Source organism: Oncorhynchus mykiss, chromosome 8, assembly GCF_057628025.1.
Source record: "Oncorhynchus mykiss isolate SJ-2025 chromosome 8, ASM5762802v1, whole genome shotgun sequence".
NCBI classification, from domain to species: Eukaryota; Metazoa; Chordata; class Actinopteri; order Salmoniformes; family Salmonidae; genus Oncorhynchus; species Oncorhynchus mykiss.
This window is the reverse complement of record NC_143029.1, coordinates 70,819,526-70,838,251: the sequence shown is the minus strand read 5'-3', so window position 1 is coordinate 70,838,251 and position 18,726 is coordinate 70,819,526. Positions and strand designations below refer to the sequence as shown.

Genomic DNA, 18,726 nt, shown 5'->3' with positions numbered 1-18,726 from the left:
GCCTTTCTCTGCCTCTCTTTCCCTCTCCCACCATATATCTCCCTCTAAATCTCCCTGCCTCTCTCTGCCTCTCTCTCCCTCTCCCACCATATATCTCCCTCTAAATCTCCCTGCCTCTCTCTGCCTCTCTCTCCCTCTCCCACCATATATCTCCCTCTAAATCTCCCTGCCTTTCTCTGCCTCTCTTTCCCTCTCCCACCATATATCTCCCTCTAAATCTCCCTGCCTCTCTCTGCCTCTCTCTCCCTCTCCCACCATATATCTCCCTCTAAATCTCCCTGCCTTTCTCTGCCTCTCTCTCCCTCTCCCACCATATATCTCCCTCTAAATCTCCCTGCCTTTCTCTGCCTCTCTTTCCCTCTCCCACCATATATCTCCCTCTAAATCTCCCTGCCTCTCTCTGCCTCTCTCTCCCTCTCCCACCATATATCTCCCTCTAAATCTCCCTGCCTTTCTCTGCCTCTCTCTCCCTCTCCCTCACTTTCTTTCCTTCCCTCACCGTCCTCACTCTTTTTCTGTTCTGCTCTCTCTCTCCCCTTCCCTCTTTATCAGTCTCTCTCTCCCCTCTCCAGCCAGGCCTGGGCCAATGTGTACCCATATCACACGGGGGCTGTTTGCACAAAGGATCTCCATAAGACACACACATACACACACAAACACACACAGCACTTCCCTTCACCTTATGAACCACTTTCTCGCTAAATGTTTGCAGACGGTTCTTGACTTTAGGGATTAGCTGAGTTGCAGCTGCTCTGGATATCCTTTCAGAGTGTAAATGACTTTCATCTTTGTTTGTGTAACTTTATCCACTTAGAGGAACTGCATGTGCTTGAGGGGAAATTATTTTCTACTCAAGTGCCTTACTGAAACTCATATTTAATTGCTAAATTAATTTCCAGGTCCATTCAGAGAAAATTACATTGACCTTTGTGATAAACGTCCGTTTCTGTCATAAGCTGACTGTCATGACTGTCTAGTGTTGTCCATGTTGATTTAGAGTGTGTAATTCTGTAAGCGTGACTCATGACTTGTAGCTTGCCTTTGATCCCACAACCATAAGTATTGATTGTTTGACTCACGTTCTGAATGACTGTGGGATTCAGTGAAAGGGCTGAGTGGACCAGTAGTGGTCAGACAGTGAAATAGATTATCTTTGTTTCTAGGCCTATATTTATCTGTGACATTTGGTTGGAGTTGACAAGGAGTTTGGACCCAAACATTCAATCAGTGCTACTCACTCTCTCCTGAGGTCAGATATTTTGGTTAGAGTGAAGTCATATTTCACAATGCTAAACCTCAGTAAATGAAAATATTGATAAAAAGCTACGTGAGATGCCATTTTTTTGCAGCAGTTACCTGGCAGATATGTCAGTGAAAATCACAAACGATGAGATGACCACTCCAATTCTGCTTTTCCCACCCTGAAATACAAGACAAGAGACAAGATGTCAAATTAATTCATATTTGTGTGTCAATGCTTAGGCATAATCATTTGCAACAGTAACAGGTAGTGTTATTAGTGATTATAAATAAACAATAAATATTTTTTTTTACTCCACAGAACCATTACCATGACCCCACGCGCCAACCGGTAGTACCTTCTGCTGAATTCTCCCTGTGTTGGAATGGTGTGGGCATACCCCAACTATAGAATGGTGTGGGCATACCCCAACTATAGAATGGTGTGGGCATACCCCAACTATAGAATGGTGTGGGCATACCCCAACTATAGAATGGAGTGGGCATACCCCAACTATAGAATGGTGTGGGCATACCCCAACTATAGAATGGTGTGGGCATACCCCAACTATAGAATGGTGTGGGCATACCCCAACTATAGAATGGAGTGGGCATACCCCAACTATAGAATGGAGTGGGCATACCCCAACTATAGAATGGAGTGGGCATACCCCAACTATAGAATGGTGTGGGCATACCCCAACTATAGAATGATGTGGGCATACCCCAACTATAGAATGGTGTGGGCATACCCCAACTATAGAATGGTGTGGGCATACCCCAACTATAGAATGGTGTGGGCATACCCCAACTATAGAATGGTGTGGGCATACCCCAACTATAGAATGAAGTGGGCATACCCGAACAATAGAATGAAGTGGGCATACCCCAACTATAGAATGGAGTGGGCATACCCGAACAATAGAATGAAGTGGGCATACCCCAACTATAGAATGGAGTGGGCATACCCCAACTATAGAATGGAGTGGGCATACCCCAACTATAGAATGGTGTGGGCATACCCCAACTATAGAATGCTGTGGGCATACCCCAAATATAGAATGGTGTGGGCATACCCCAAATATAGAATGGTGTAGGCATACCCCAACTATAGAATGGTGTGGGCATACCCCAACTATAGAATGGTGTGGGCATACCCCAACTATAGAATGGTGTGGGCATACCACAACTATAGAATGGTGTGGGAATACCCCAACTATAGAATGGTGTGGGCATACCCCAACTATAGAATGGTGTGGGCATACCCCAACTATAGAATGGAGTGGGCATACCCCAACTATAGAATGGTGTGGGCATACCCAAACTATAGAATGGAGTGGGCATACCCCAACTATAGAATGGTGTGGGCATACCCCAACTATAGAATGGTGTGGGCATACCCCAACTATAGAATGGAGTGGGCATACCCCAACTATAGAATGGTGTGGGCATACCCCAACTATAGAATGGAGTGGGCATACCCCAACTATAGAATTGTGTGGGCATACCCCAACTATAGAATGGTGTAGGCATACCCCAACTATAGAATGGTGTGGGCATACCCCAACTATAGAATGGAGTGGGCATACCCCAACTATAGAATGGTGTGGGCATACCCCAACTATAGAATGATGTGGGCATACCCCAACTATAGAATGGTGTGGGCATACCCCAACTATAGAATGGTGTGGGCATACCCCAACTATAGAATGGTGTGGGCATACCCCAACTATAGAATGGTGTGGGCATACCCCAACTATAGAATGAAGTGGGCATACCCGAACAATAGAATGAAGTGGGCATACCCCAACTATAGAATGGAGTGGGCATACCCCAACTATAGAATGGTGTGGGCATACCCCAACTATAGAATGGTGTGGGCATACCCCAACTATAGAATGGTGTGGGCATACCCCAACTATAGAATGGAGTGGGCATACCCCAACTATAGAATGGAGTGGGCATACCCCAACTATAGAATGGAGTGGGCATACCCCAACTATAGAATGGTGTGGGCATACCCCAACTATAGAATGATGTGGGCATACCCCAACTATAGAATGGTGTGGGCATACCCCAACTATAGAATGGTGTGGGCATACCCCAACTATAGAATGGTGTGGGCATACCCCAACTATAGAATGGTGTGGGCATACCCCAACTATAGAATGAAGTGGGCATACCCGAACAATAGAATGAAGTGGGCATACCCCAACTATAGAATGGAGTGGGCATACCCGAACAATAGAATGAAGTGGGCATACCCCATCTATAGAATGGAGTGGGCATACCCCAACTATAGAATGGAGTGGGCATACCCCAACTATAGAATGGTGTGGGCATACCCCAACTATAGAATGCTGTGGGCATACCCCAAATATAGAATGGTGTGGGCATACCCCAAATATAGAATGGTGTAGGCATACCCCAACTATAGAATGGTGTGGGCATACCCCAACTATAGAATGGTGTGGGCATACCCCAACTATAGAATGGTGTGGGCATACCACAACTATAGAATGGTGTGGGAATACCCCAACTATAGAATGGTGTGGGCATACCCCAACTATAGAATGGTGTGGGCATACCCCAACTATAGAATGGAGTGGGCATACCCCAACTATAGAATGGTGTGGGCATACCCAAACTATAGAATGGAGTGGGCATACCCCAACTATAGAATGGTGTGGGCATACCCCAACTATAGAATGGTGTGGGCATACCCCAACTATAGAATGGAGTGGGCATACCCCAACTATAGAATGGTGTGGGCATACCCCAACTATAGAATGGAGTGGGCATACCCCAACTATAGAATGGTGTGGGCGTATACCGGTCATTAAAAATATTAATGCGAGTTCACAGCTGATTGTACATGCTTGCTATTTCCTCAGCAGCATGAGGAAATAGCAAAACATTTGGAAATGGTCTGTTTGATCAGTGTTTTTTTTCTCAAATGTATGCTTTGACCACAAATAGTATTAGACAAGTCAACAACATTATTTGGGTATGAGTTAACAGAATTTTTAAAAAGTTAGATTTTTTACTGGACAGTGACTTTATATGATAAGGTGAGACAAGGGATCTTTGGCCAGAAGAAAATAACTGAGAGATGATGAGAGGGTGATGACAGAGTGATGAGGATGCTGCTCACCCTGCAGTGTATGACCACCACGTGCAGAGGGTCAGCGTTGAGCCAGCCTTCCATGGCCTTACAAATTGTACAGATCTTATCCAGAGGAGGGGCATGCAGGTCAGGCCAGCCCGTGTCCAGAGTCTGCAAACACAAGGTAAGTCACACACACTCTGTTATAGATAGTTCTAATCAATAAAACCTCTATACAACCTAAACAATCTATTTAGCACGCACAGAGTCTCCAGAAATCCTAGAGACAGCCTTTCTAAATCCTAGGGTTATCTCGTTAGACAGTTGTTCAAACATATACGGTTGAGATCCATGTTGCCACTTATATCCATTGATTTAGCTATAGCAAATACAGCCGAGTCATTCTGCAGCTTGTTGATACCTGTATCTCTTCAGCACCTCGTGTCTTGCCCTATGTTTTGTTTATGTTGCACATTTGGAAAAAGACAGCATGGTTGCTTTACCTTAGGGTTCATTTTAGAGAGATCATGTCTCTTCTCCGACAGGTTGATAATCTAGAAAGAAAAAAGATATGTACGCATGAATACATACATTTATGTTGCAATTTTATTATATGCCTTTTATAACTATCTTATTAAAAAGTAACTGTTTCAACCGTTTTCACTTCCTCTTTCCCATATGAACTAAAGAAAGCTTCACAGCACTCCACACTAAATGGTTGAGCTGAGGTTAAAGTAGGCTCTTGTCCTGTCAACATCACTTCTCTAGAAACCACAAAATGTGCCAATGAGACAATGACATAGGGTGAATAACAGTCACACTTTAAACCAAATAAACAAAGCAAACTTTAGATAAACTTTAATGATCTCACTCTGATAGAAATCTGATGTCTGCCACAAGATGTCAGATAAGACAGAAAGGACTAGGTACTGTATCTCAATAGTCTATGCACTACAAGTGAGATGAAGAATGGTGTGAGACACATGCACGAGAGTAGTGTTAACTGACCAGGTAGTTATCTGCGTGCTTGGACTTGAGCATCCGTGTGACATCCTTCAGGTTGTGGAGGTAGATCTCTTCTGAGCATGTCCGAGGGAAGGACACGGCAATGATGCGCTCAGTCACGTAGGTCAGGTCAAGTTCGTATCCCTCATCCATTCTCACATCTGGGTCTTCTTCCTGTTGGGAGGGAGGGAAGGAGAGAGAGAGAGAGAGAGAGAGAGAGAGAGAGAGAGAGAGAGAGAGAGAGAGATGCCTCAGGGCCTGCAACACACTTTCCTCTGCCCATTGACAGGATGCATGTTTTCACTCTAGTCAATGTTTGATGAGCAAAGTCCTTGGTGTCAGCCATTGTGCTCTGCCACCCCACTGATACCTTTACAATAGGAACACAGGCCTACTGTAGATTGTATGACAAAGGAGGACGTATGTTTACATTTAACTGTCTGTCTGCACAGGTGCCACACTGACTGCCATTATGCCTCATGATAGGTTACTGCAGATGATGATGAAACACTATTTCCACTTCTATGTTCACTTTAGTTGTATTCCTAATTTCCATTTACTCCATGGAAAAAGTAACTGCTTTTGAATATGAAAACAAGGAAATAGTCACCAACTGATCATTCTCAAGTTCGCACAGTAAAAACAAGACAGACAGCAACAATGAAACAACAAAAAAACATGAAAACTCTGTTGTCTTCCAGTTTAAACCAGTCATGTGCTGTGTAGTCCTGAAATATGGCTTGTTCCTGTGACCTCATGGTCATGAACTTCCTGTGTAGCTGCTGGGGAGAGAGAAAGAGAGCGGGAGAGAGAGGCTTCCCCTACTCATCCACACATCTCTTATCTATCCATCTGTGATCTGTGTTTTGGCCTAGTGCTCTGTCTTTCCTGTCAGCTGGGAAATAGGGAAGTGATTCTTTAAACAACAGGCAGGCAGTTAACTGGCGCCCCTACGAAGACAATCCATCCAAAATACCACAATACAAATCCCAGCGTGAATTCTTCTAGGAATCATTTTCACATCATTATCATGTTCTATTTGTAGGTCATTCTATCAGTTTTATAATCTCAGTAACAACGAGAATCAAAGTAAGGAATCAAACAGAAAGACATTTCATAAATTCACAACACACTCAGATCAGTATTGATTTCACGTTAGTTACCACAGAGGCATAGCTTTGGCATGGCTGTGTAGAGCTAGAATTACGAAACAACAAAACTCTCAATATCTACGTGTCAGTCTATTGCATGCCTGACCTCTATCTAATCTAGACCAACAGGATGACCACAAATAGTCAGCTTGGAATGTATTTCTGCTCCCACCCTAACACCACACACTCCCAACGACAAAGGGATTGAATCGAAATGTCGTGTTTCAGTCCGGTCACCTGATTGTTTGTTGTGATCAACAGTGAAAAGGTCTGAATGTGCCAGTTACAGTTTTTTACAATCACTTTGGCACTGTTTTCGGGAACCTTGATGTCATTTTTCAAAACTCTAGACACAAACGCACAACCAATATTCAAAATGCACATTTTTCAAAGCTTTAACACTCTTTCTAATTGCTTGGATACAATACACATAACGCTAAGATCACTTGTTCATTGAACTTAAATCACCTGCTCAAAATGACACAACTTAACATCAAAGTATTACCATTTCAAAATGCATTTCATTACAATGATCCAACTATCAATTGATACAACTGCTCAAAATGATAAGGTACTGTTGCGTTACTCTTAATGCATAGTTTTACGGAAACTGACAAACGATATTCCATGTTTAGATCATGAAGGTTTCAGGATAACGAGATCCATTGACACCAATTACCGTGGAACATGAACCAATTGTACTACATTATCTATGGATGTAATATTTCATCATCATTCTTTATCAGACACTGTTTCTATGGTCACATGTACCACTTTTCCAGACCATATTTTCATATTTGACATTACTGTACACTCACCGGCCACTTTATTAGGTACACCTATCTAGTACTTTTGCCTCCACAACAGCCTGAATTATTCACGGAATTGTACGTTAAGAGATGCCCTTCTGCACACCACTGTTTTAAACAGCTGTTATTTGAGCGTTTGTGGCCTTTCTGTTAGCTTGAATGAGTCTGGACATTTTCTTCTGACCTCATTCATGAACAAGGTGGTTTTGCCCACAGAACTGCCGCTCACTGAATGTGTTTTGTTTATCGCACCGTTCTCTGTAAACTCTAGAGACTGTAGTGCATAAAAATCCCAGGAAGGCAGCTGTTTCTGAGATGCTGGAATCACCATGTGTGGCATCAACAATCATACCACGGTCAAAGTTGCTTAGATTAAGCATCTTGCGCGTTCTAATGTTTGGTTGAACAACATCTAGAGCTCTCTACTTTATATACTCTATATATTGAGTTGCAGGCAGCCACATGATTCGCTGTTTGAATGTAACCGTCTTTGATGAGCTAAATCAGGTCTGTAGAGCTGATAGCATGACCTATGTCATTGTGTGGGATAATGTCAGGTTCCACCATGCTCAAATGGTGCAAGCATGGTTTCAGGCCCATCTACAATTTACCACCCTGTGCTTACCCTCATACTCTTCTTTCCTTAACCCGATTTAATAATTTTTCTCCACATGGAGGTGGAAGGTGCTGTATATGATAGGCGCCCTCACGAACAAGCCACCCTCTCCAGGCCATGGATGATGCATGCAATGACATCAAGGCAGACCAGTGTCAGGCCTGGGTTCGCCATGCCCGAAGATTCTTCCCAAAATGTTTGGCTAATGAAAACATCCATTGTGATGTGGAAGAGAACCTGTGGCCAAATCCACAAGACAGGGTTGATGGAAATATAGAAGTAGTAATCAATCTTTTGTTTTGCTTTTTACAGTAAGCCAGGTGAGGAACACTGCAGTGATGTTTTACAGTAAGCCAGGTGAGGAACACTGCAGTGATGTTTTACAGTAAGCCAGGTGAGGAACACTGCAGTGATGTTTTACAGTAAGCCAGGTGAGGAAGACTGCAGTGATGTTTTACAGTAAGCCAGGTGAGGAACACTGCAGTGATGTTTTACAGTAAGCCAGGTGAGGAACACTGCAGTGATGTTTTACAGTAAACCAGGTGAGGAACACTGCAGTGATGTTTTACAGTAAACCAGGTGAGGAACACTGCAGTTATGTTTTACAGTAAGCCAGGTGAGGAACACTGCAGTGATGTTTTACAGTAAGCCAGGTGAGGAACACTGCAGTGATGTTTTACAGTAAGCCAGGTGAGGAACACTGCAGTGATGTTTTACAGTAAGCCAGGTGAGGAACACTGCAGTGATGTTTTACAGTAAGCCAGGTGAGGAACACTGCAGTGATGTTTTACAGTAAGCCAGGTGAGGAACACTGCAGTTGACCTTTAACTGTTTTTTATTTTTTTGTTGCTAATTATTTTTGTTTTGATTCAAAGAAACCTATGTTGTGATTTTATTGTATTTCATCAATAAATGTCATATTTTGTTTAGTGATTCCACTGTGTCTGTAGTATTCTATCTACTAGTCATTTTACAGTGATGTATTTACATGTAGTAGCATAAGGAAACATGTATCACATATTTTGTACTACAATATTTAATGATTGTACGAACAACTACACAGTGAAACTATAGGTATCTTGTGTGTGGGTGATCTAAATGAATGTTCCTATGGTATTTCATGATAAATTAGTTATTTTAACCAATGATTCAGCAAGTGCAAGGTTTCTTTAACGATGTGAATGCACAATGCAATGTTTTTAACATTGGACAGCCTGTGTTACAAGTGATGGCCGTTTTGAGTTTTGTGTCTAGAGTTTTGAAAAAGGACCACAAGGTTCTGAAATTAGTGCCAAAGTGATTGTTAAAAACTGTAATCAAGTCTGAAGTGACTGCAGGCTAAAGGCAAACACTTTGAAGGACTCTGGAGAAAGGGGCCAGGACCATAAAACCAGGGGGCCGTGGACTACTGCACCCAGGGGCTTAAACCCCTCGGAGAAGAATGAAAAGGGACCGTGTGTGTGTGCGTGTGTGTGTGTGTGTGTGTGTGTGTGTGTGTTTGTGTGTGTGTGTGTGTGTGTGTGTGTGTGTGTGTGTGTGTGTGTAGGGGGTGTCACAAGGGTCTGCAGTTAGTGTAATAGCATGGTATGTCAATTTTCTCCGGTAGCTGCAGGAAACACTGTCTATCAGAAATGTATGAAAAGGTTGACTGGCCAACATTTGAGGGTTGTGTTTTCAGTGGCGGAGGGGACTAGGTGAGAGGGAGATTGGACTGGACTGTGTTTAAGAAAGTGTCAGAGCATAGTTTCAGAGAGAGGAGATGGGTAACCTCCAGTACTTTACCTTCAATCCCCAAGCCATAAGATTGCTAAATAGAGAACAAAATGGCTACATGGACTACCTGACTTGACCCTTGTATTTTAAATTTCTTTGCACTGTCTCTATGCACACTCAAAGGACTCTACACACTCACGCACACTGACACTCCAACACAATAACACACAAACACACACACGCAAATGCACCCAAATACACACTTAATTTGCTCACACAAATAACATTTATACTGACTCTACACACACGCACACACACTCACACACAAACATAATATACACTGATGCTACTCTGTACGCCATATATCTTGATGCCTAGTCAACTTACCCCTATACATACAGTACTGTATCTACCTCTATCACTCCAGTATCCCTGCACATTGTAAATATGCTATTGGAACTGACCCTGTATGTGTGTTTTTGTTCTACCTTATGTTACTTTTAGAACTACATTGATATTGATGACTTTATTTTGGGTATGGAAAGACATTTCACTGTACTTAATAAAGTTATTCAAAACTCTGAGGTTAAAGCCTATTTGAGTTGAAAGTCTGTTTGAGGTTAAAGTCTGTGTTTGATAGTCGGCCCTTGATAAGGTATTTGATAGAATCAATGTGGGCAAAGTCTTCCTCATCCCACGAAGCTCTATGGAGGGTAGGCCTACATTATATTGACGTTTCATTATTTTATAAAGACTATCCTACTTTTTTTAATTATTATATACATCAAAACATATTTCAGAGTACACCTGATGACAAATCTACATTTCGATGTGAGCACAGATATTTTAAACAAGTTAGGGAAATCCACTCATCTATTTCATGTAATCCTAAAACTCCATCATTTTATACTCAATCACATATCAATATAAATCATCCAGACATACTCTACACTGCGGTAGTTCCTTTCAACTAAACCTCTCTCTCCCATAGTCCCATTCTGTCTCTCACCAGTCACGTCAGGAAAACAGCAATGACTTGCCCCAACATGCACTACAGATCATTGCTCTTTAATTTACAAGGAGTGCTTTTGTTCCTGGTTCAGGGCATGGCGCTCGGCCACAAGGGCACAACACAACAAACATCCCAGGCAGCCGAGCTAAGGATCGGAAAGCACAGCCCACCCATGGCACAATGACTGGGAGTAGACAGTAGAGTAATGGCGGATGAGAAGGCGTAGGCCTAAGCTAAGCAGAGTGGTGTTTGAAAAGTAGGTTGCCAGCAGCAGGCTTCATAGAGAACAAGCTGAAACAGGTATACTAGTGTAGGTAAGGATTCTAGGGGATTTAGGTGTGTCTACTTTGGAACCCCTGGCTGACACAGCCCCTGGAGGTATGGGTAAATGCTGGCTGGGCTGTGGTGCGTGGGCGCTGTCAGCGAGGCTTAGATGTATATAGATCACTCGGCACTGTGAGGCCTGGGACTGCGTCTCAATAGTCTCCAATGGTTTCCTTTCTTTCAGTCATCATGAAGGAGAGGTCTGAGGCGAAGAGAGGTACCACCTCAGATTATTGAAACACAGCCCTGATCAGTCCTGGAAACTACACCTCTCACCTGGCTGTAGTTGACACTGCATGGAATATTCCATCTTAAATTGCAGGGAAATTGAACCTTTATTTAATTAGGCAAGTCAGTTAAGAACAAATTCTTATTCACAGTGACAGCCTACGCAGAGGAAACACTGAGCGCTGCTGATATGCTGAGGATAAAATCCACCAACTAGTAATCAATGTTGGTCAGCCTCAGAGGATGGAAACGTGGCCCAATCATGTGAACAGTGACATCATGGTTGTTTTCATTTTTTAGCACATGTCGGTGACAACGGTTGACAAAAACTCAGCATTCTGGCCTGTCACAAATAATAAAGTCATCCAATTGGGATCATAGGATTGGACGACAGCAACAAAGTCCAATTAAGACATCCAAGTTTTGTTTGTATGTTGTTAGTCCGGTTGCTACACGTCTTCAGAATCCTCAGTTACGTTTTTCACGAAAGGCACATTCGGGTGATCATGATGGAGTGGAGACTGTGTGTATGTGTGACTGTGAGAGTGATTTGTTAAAAAACACCATATATTTGGATGGATATTGAAATTAAGCATTAGATGTGGATGAAACTCAAGAGAAGTGAAACAAGCATAAACTATGGCTGTTAAAGGAATGGAAAAACCGAGAGAGGGAGTCCTTGGTGTAGAGGGAAAAGGAGCAGCACATGAAACAGCTTAAGGTGAGGGAAGCAGTGTAATCCTTTAAAGACAGTGTCTAAAGCCACACGGAGGGGATAAAACTCACTCTGCAGCCATACAGTCCACAGTGCTTACTACCACAGCTGGCCATCTTTAGAAGTCCTAATCATTGTTTTATTGGTAAATATCATTCATATGTCCTGACTTACCAAGCAGGTACTATTTCACCAGCAGTGTCTGGCCAGAAACCAGATCAATAACTACAATAATAGCCATGTCTTACTAAATTAGGCATATTTCAATGGACCAGTAGATCAGTCAATAAATACGGGAGGTATTGAACAGGGAAAGAATGTAGTGAACAAAGTCCATGATTTAAAGATCAATGGGATAGTAGTTGGCAACAAATAGGCACCGTCTACTCAATCATTTGACTGCTCAGGAGTAGCCAATATTCCTTATTGGATGTAGGTTCACCACACTATTACTTTCTTAGGATATATTGCCAACATGTGATGGCCAACAATCACCCCTTGGCTGGCTCGTGGTAAGTTCCATTCCATGACTCAAAACATCAAATTTAGAAGTGTTCCTATTGGCTGGCCTTGGTTCATGACTGCCAGTTTGTGGCAGTGCAGTCCATTATTGGGTTAGTTGAGAATTCACCATTGGTCACATTAAAGCAAAATATGTTCCAGTGGTGAAAAGGAGAGCAGACGGATCTCCACCAACTTAACACTCCAGAAAAGAAACCTCCCAGTTCTCTCTGAACCAAATATTGTCAATAAAGTAGAGTCAGCCTCTCCACCAGGACCTAAAGTTAATATGGTATTAACAAGTCGAATGTGCCATACTTCCATTTATGAATAGTGGAATGAAGGATGAAAGCTAAGCAAACCAAATTTGATATTTCTGCAAGGGAGGATATGGCTCAGTACAGCCCAGCATGGGAGGACTTGGCTGTGCTGTGGACCAATGTAAAAACCAGCCACACATAGCCTACTGTCTCTCTGGGAGTCAGTGTGCTTGGTTCGGCAGCCAGGGAAACATTCATCTTCGACCCTCAGCCACACCAAACATGTTTTTTAACGTTTCAGGAAGTCCGGCTGCTTATGGGGAGACTGTAAAGGTGGATTTTTTTTAATAGGCCCTTGTCATATGTAATTTGCAACCCGTCATTTCACCTTTTAGTACTAGTAGGATCTCCGCTGGCTTTGGGTCACAGAGTTAAGGCCTCTGCAAACAAGCATATATTCAATGGAGCATTGGAATTCTTATATTGTTTCCAATGTTGTCTTTGTGTCTTTCTTGTCCAACTCTATTTTCCAGGGAGTGTACACACACAATATGGAAGGTTGGAATAGCTGAGCCTGCGCTTTAGTTTTGTATGGCTGAGGTTCAACTCTTCACCTCAACACTGCATGTTCTTTGCTTGTGGTGCGGTATATCGCTTCTCAGTGCTACTGCTAGTTTGCATAGACTGTGGGCTCCTGAAGGTATTTAGCATTCCAATCTGGACACCATCTAATAACCCACCCTAATTCCCATCAGTCAGTCGGACAGAGCACCATGCATGCTCTTATACCTGGCATGAATGGAAGCAGCAGCAGCAGCACACTTTAAACAGTCAGGGAGGATAACATCTCCCACAACAACATCATAGGCTGGATGGATGAAGTGGCTTTGGGGAGAAGAGGCCATAGTTTGTTCTGCCTGTTTCCTGTCTCGCTCGATGCATTTACGCTGTGGCTTTGAGGCCCATTCAACACCGAAGGGCCGAAATAAACAAAACGGTGGAATCTGTAGGGGGGAAAGCAGCAGGAGGGGGAACTGGAGAAAAGGGGATCTTTTTAATGCTGTTTATTTAGCAATTCTGGAACTCAAACATATAGTTGTGTCTCATTTTCACAGGATGTTTTGAAGGGAAATGAAAGCGAGCTGCTTCCCTGCCTCTGGCTGAATCTGTGTGCAGCAGCAGCACCCACCAGCCTCCTAAAGCACCACCTAATTACCACCTTCGTTCCCAAGGTCATAGAGGAATGCGTTCCAAAATGGATTACCCTCCCGTTTTCTCTCTCTCTCTCTCATTGCTCTCCCTCTCTTCACTCTGGCTAATGGCTTACATATGTGTGCTGTGCGGCTAGCTGCTCCTTTCTGTGACACTATACTGCCCCAGCAGCCCTCAGCCCTACAGTCAGTCCCTGCCCTGTGAAGAACCGAATCCCTTTTTCTACTTAGCTTACTGTACACACACACTAGCCTTCTTCCAAACCACATTATCAGGGTCCTATTCATCCATCTCTCAGCTAGCTCTTTGTAATCTCTCTTTTATCAAAGGAGAGAGAGAGACAGAGAAGAGAATTGAACTCCCATGTTTTCTGTGTTCTTTCTACACTTGTCTCACAGTTCCTATTGATAGTTAAACATTATCTGTATGTGTGTGTTCTTATGTGTGTGTTCATGGTGCAGTAGAGCTTTTCTTCTGTTTGTTTTAAAGATAGATAGCTACAGGAAGGAGAGAAATGGAGATATCTAGACAGGTAAGGAGGAGGGTGTAGCCAATGTGAGGTAAGAGGGACTCTTGTACATGTCATCAACAATGGCTGCCTAAAAAGTGCAGCCCTGAGGCCTGGAATACCACGCAGCAGCTGTGGCTTGAAGAATATGTATATCTCTCTTTCTCTTTCCATCTTGTCTTCCTCCCAGCGGACCAGCCATTCAACAAATGTAGTAAAAAATGAAATGAAAAAATAAATGCTGCAGACTCATTGAGGACTATGCTAGCTCTGAAAGGTCTCCAGCACAGCAAAGCCCCAACTATCATGGAGTACCAAACCAATACAAAAGAAAGCTTAACCAGTAGGACATTCACAGTGGCGCGATTCTCTCACTGTGTGAAAAGCTGCAGCCAAAGCTTGATGAAGAGATCATGGTTTTTTAATTAACAACACTCACTGTATCATTCAAAGAAATCACACCCACACTGCACGTTGAGTTTGAATGACCCCCTTCTCTCTCGTCAGAATTCCGCATGGTCCCCCCCCCCCTCGCTGACACACACACACACACACACACACACACACACACACACACACACACACAAGCAGGGCACAGAGCCAAAGTAAATAAAGACTAAGCAATGCCCCCATTTTATATTTTGAATGAATTCCACTGAATGAAATGTGCTTGAACCACAGGATAAAGAGAGAAGCATTGATAACATCACCAGACTGCATGAAACTACTCAAGAACTGATTTGAAGTACTAGCACAACACAAAAACCATCTCCCCTGCAAGTAAAACACTACAAACTACTTAAAACTCCAAACCTTACCGTTTCAAAACTGAAAGTAGGAACTTTTATTCTCTTTCTTCCTTTGAAATCCCTTGTCAGTCAGACACTGCTGAAAAAGAGGAGGGTGATAATGTCCAGGCAAAGAAGAGAAGAGAAGATGAGGTTTAGTTTAGGTCCCGTCACACAGGCTTAGAGGAGGCTGACTGGCTCATTCTCCTGTGCTGGAATGCGGTTGCAGGGTGATCAGAGGCACTTCTGTGAGCTCACTTTGTCCGGCTTTGCCGCCCCCACTGCTGCTCCCTCCCAGGCTGTTGCAGCTGAATCCTACTACTGGCTGTTGGCTTCTGTTGGCCTTGTTAAAATGGAAGCCCTACTCTGTTCCTGAACTGCTGCACTGCTCTGCTCCACTCAACCCCCAACACACTTCCTTCAGTCAGTGAAGGCTGCTAGGTGCTGCCGCAGACACAAGTCCTGGCATGGGATAGTCCTCCCACTGTGGCTGGGCTGGGGCTGCCTCCCTCGCTGATCCCTCCCTCTTCCACTCTCCCTCCCTCCTCCCTTTCCACCCACTCCACCTCTCTCTCACTCACACACATTCTCATACTGCCTCCATGTCTGCTTCAGTTTTTGCCAGAGCTGGCCAGTGGATGGACACACACACACGCACACGCACACGCACACACACACACACACACACACACACACACACACAAACACAAAAACAAACACACGCACACGCACACACACACACACACACACACACACACACACACACACACACACACACACACACAGAGAGAGTTTACAGGGGGGTGGGTGGGGGTGATGGAACAGGGGGGCACATTATACTGAACATTTGATCAGCTGGTTAAACAAAAATCATTGAAATCTATTCCGCTTAGTTGAGCCATTTGTTGAAGTGTCTGGAGCCCTCAAGGAAATGCACAACATGACCAAAAGTATGTGGACACTTTCTTGTCAAACATCTCATTCCAAAATCATGGGCATTAAAATGGAGTTGGTCCCCCCTTTGCTGCTACAACAGCCTCCACTCTTCTGGGATTTGCTTCTATTCAGCCACAAGAGCATTAGTTCGGTCCACTGATGCTGGGCGAATAGTGTTGAGGTCAGAGCTCTGTGCAGGCCAGTCAAGTTCTTCCACACCAATCTCAACAAACCATTTCTGTATGGACCTCGCGTCGTGGAGGCACTGTCATGCTGAAACAGGAAAGGGCCTTCCCCAAACTGTTGCCACAAAGTTGGAAGCGCAGAATCGTCTAGAATGTATGTATGCTGTAGTGTTAAGATTTCCCTTTCCTGGAACTAAGGGGACTAGGCCGAACCATGAAAAACAGTCATAGACCATTATTCCTCCTCCACCAAACTTTACAGTTGGCACCATGCATTGGGACAGGTAGTGTTCTCCTAGCATCCGCCAAACCCAGATTCGTCTGTCGGACTGCCAGATGGTGAAGCGTGATTCACCACTCCAGAGAACGTGTTTCTACTGCTTCTGCTTTGAGCTTTACACTACTCCAGCCGACGTCATTGCGCATGGTGATCTTAGGCTTGTGTGTGGCTGCTCGGCCAAGGAAATCCATTTCATGAAGTTCCCAACAAACAGTTATTGTGCTGACGTTGCTTCCAGAGGCCGTTCATAACTCAGTAGTGAGTGTTGCAACCGAGGACAGACGATATTTACACGCGACACGCTTCAGCACTCGGCGGTCCCGTTGTGTGAGCTTGTGTGGTGTACCTCTTCGCGGCTGAGCCGTTGTTGCTCCTAAACATTTCCACTTCACAATAACAGCACTTACCGGGGCAGCTCTAGCAGGGTAGAAATGTGACAAACTGACTTGTTGGAAAGGTGGCATCCTATGACAAGTGCCACGTTGAAAGTCTCTGAGTTCTTCAGTAAGGCCATTCTACTGCCAATGTCAGTCTGTGGAGATTGCATGGCTGTGTGCTCGATTTTATACACCTGTCAGAAACGTGTGTGGCTGAAATAGCAGAATCCCCTAATTTGAAGGGTTGTCCACATACTTTTGTATATATAGTGTAGCTCTTACAAGGGTGACCTTCACGCTCATTATAATGTACAGTATATACACCATATACAGCTGGTAAAAATGAATAAAGATGGGACCACCATCAAAATATATAATTGACTATTGATTGTCATCTGTCAATAGATGTATAGTAAGTATCAGATGAGAGGTATTCCCTATGCAGCAATATTTGTTTGTGTTTGGTTTATTGTGTTTGTTTTATATGTATTTTCATCTATAGATCAGTCTAAAATACACCCATATGATCATTATAATGTTTATCCATCGGAACTGTTTATTTTTCTATGAATATTTGGCATATTATCTAGAATGAAGCAAGTCAAGACGGCACATGAAGAACGGAAGTGGGTTACAGCAATACCAACCACTGGCACCACATTAAATGCAAGTAAGACAACAGACAAAATGTAAGTACATAGACCTACAGTAACTATTGGCAACAACAGCTATACCAACCCCCAGGACGTGTGACATGTTGACGTGGAAGAGAGTGCATAACCCGAAACTTACAATGAATACATTGTAATGACAGATCATCTCTATAGAGTAGGTTGCAGTCGCCACAGGGTTTCAGAAGAACACATTTTGAACACTATTGAAATTCACTTAACTGTACCTCCTGTTGTGTAGCAGTGTTACAATGACCCGTGGCATGTTGGAGATGATTCAGTTCTTTGGTAGCTGACCTGAGGACAGTGGAATCTGGCTTACATAACAGCACTTTGTGAGTGGCAAACCTTGGTTACTGAAGGAGTGACCAGCTAATGATTGACTCTGTCCAAAATAAAGCCTGCCATTGTTCTAAAAAAACAGTCCTCATATCACCAGCCTACACACACACGGACATTTCTGGGTTGTTGTCATCTAAAACAGCTTCCTGTTAGTATATCATCTTATGAAAGGATTGTGTACATTTTCATTATTTGGCTTATTTGCAGTTGTCAGTTAAGATTGTGTGGTAAATTTCCACAGCAAAACAATATTTAGAACAGTGTATATGAGTGGTATGGGACTTGTTCTTCAATAACCCCATTGAGTTTGTGAGAGCGCAAGCCAACTCCCTGGGCAAACCGTCAATGATTAGCCGTTAGCACCATCTATGGGTGAACCCACTATTGGTGCATTTCCACAGAGGATTTGCCTGTGTTGGCTCCTGGGACTCACTGGGCCTGGGCCTCGGGGGACCTGCTCTGACTTGGGGCCAAGGCAAGGCCTGCTGGTGCTTTTCAGGCAGCATTTACATGACAATGGATAACAGTGTACATGGGTTTACACCTTTGACAGTGAACACCTCACAAAGCAAATGTTTTGATTATGCAAAGGTTGTTGATTCTGTTCTTCACTGTCAGTCCTACCTATGGAAACACAGGTAGGACTGGATAACATAAGAGTGTATACACTAGTGGAACACTGGTGTTACAGTTGAAAAGCAGCATTGCATTATCATAGTATGAGGGAATATTCTCCCTATTATTATGC

The 18,726-nt window shown here is 43.5% G+C and overlaps 1 protein-coding gene across 3 annotated transcripts in view; it reads right to left on the bottom strand.

Annotated features, from left to right (window-relative positions):
- The window catches only part of LOC110530428 (tensin-3), a 77,180-nt gene extending 59,178 nt beyond the window's left edge, over nt 1-18,002 (bottom strand). For 2 of the 3 annotated variants that reach the window (XM_036986059.2, XM_090182447.1), the window contains exons 1-5: nt 15,218-15,708; nt 5,354-5,524; nt 4,849-4,899; nt 4,394-4,516; nt 1,357-1,421 (exon numbers count right to left, since the gene is read on the bottom strand). In XM_036986059.2, the coding sequence (XP_036841954.2) occupies nt 1,357-1,421; nt 4,394-4,516; nt 4,849-4,899; nt 5,354-5,503 (389 nt within the window). In that variant the 5' untranslated portion in view covers nt 5,504-5,524; nt 15,218-15,708. Of the gene's footprint in view, nt 1-1,356; nt 1,422-4,393; nt 4,517-4,848; nt 4,900-5,353; nt 5,525-15,217; nt 15,709-17,863 lie in introns of those variants that run through there. The other variant, XM_036986060.2, reaches the window with a different exon arrangement.
- Between the last annotated feature and the right edge of the window lie 724 nt (nt 18,003-18,726).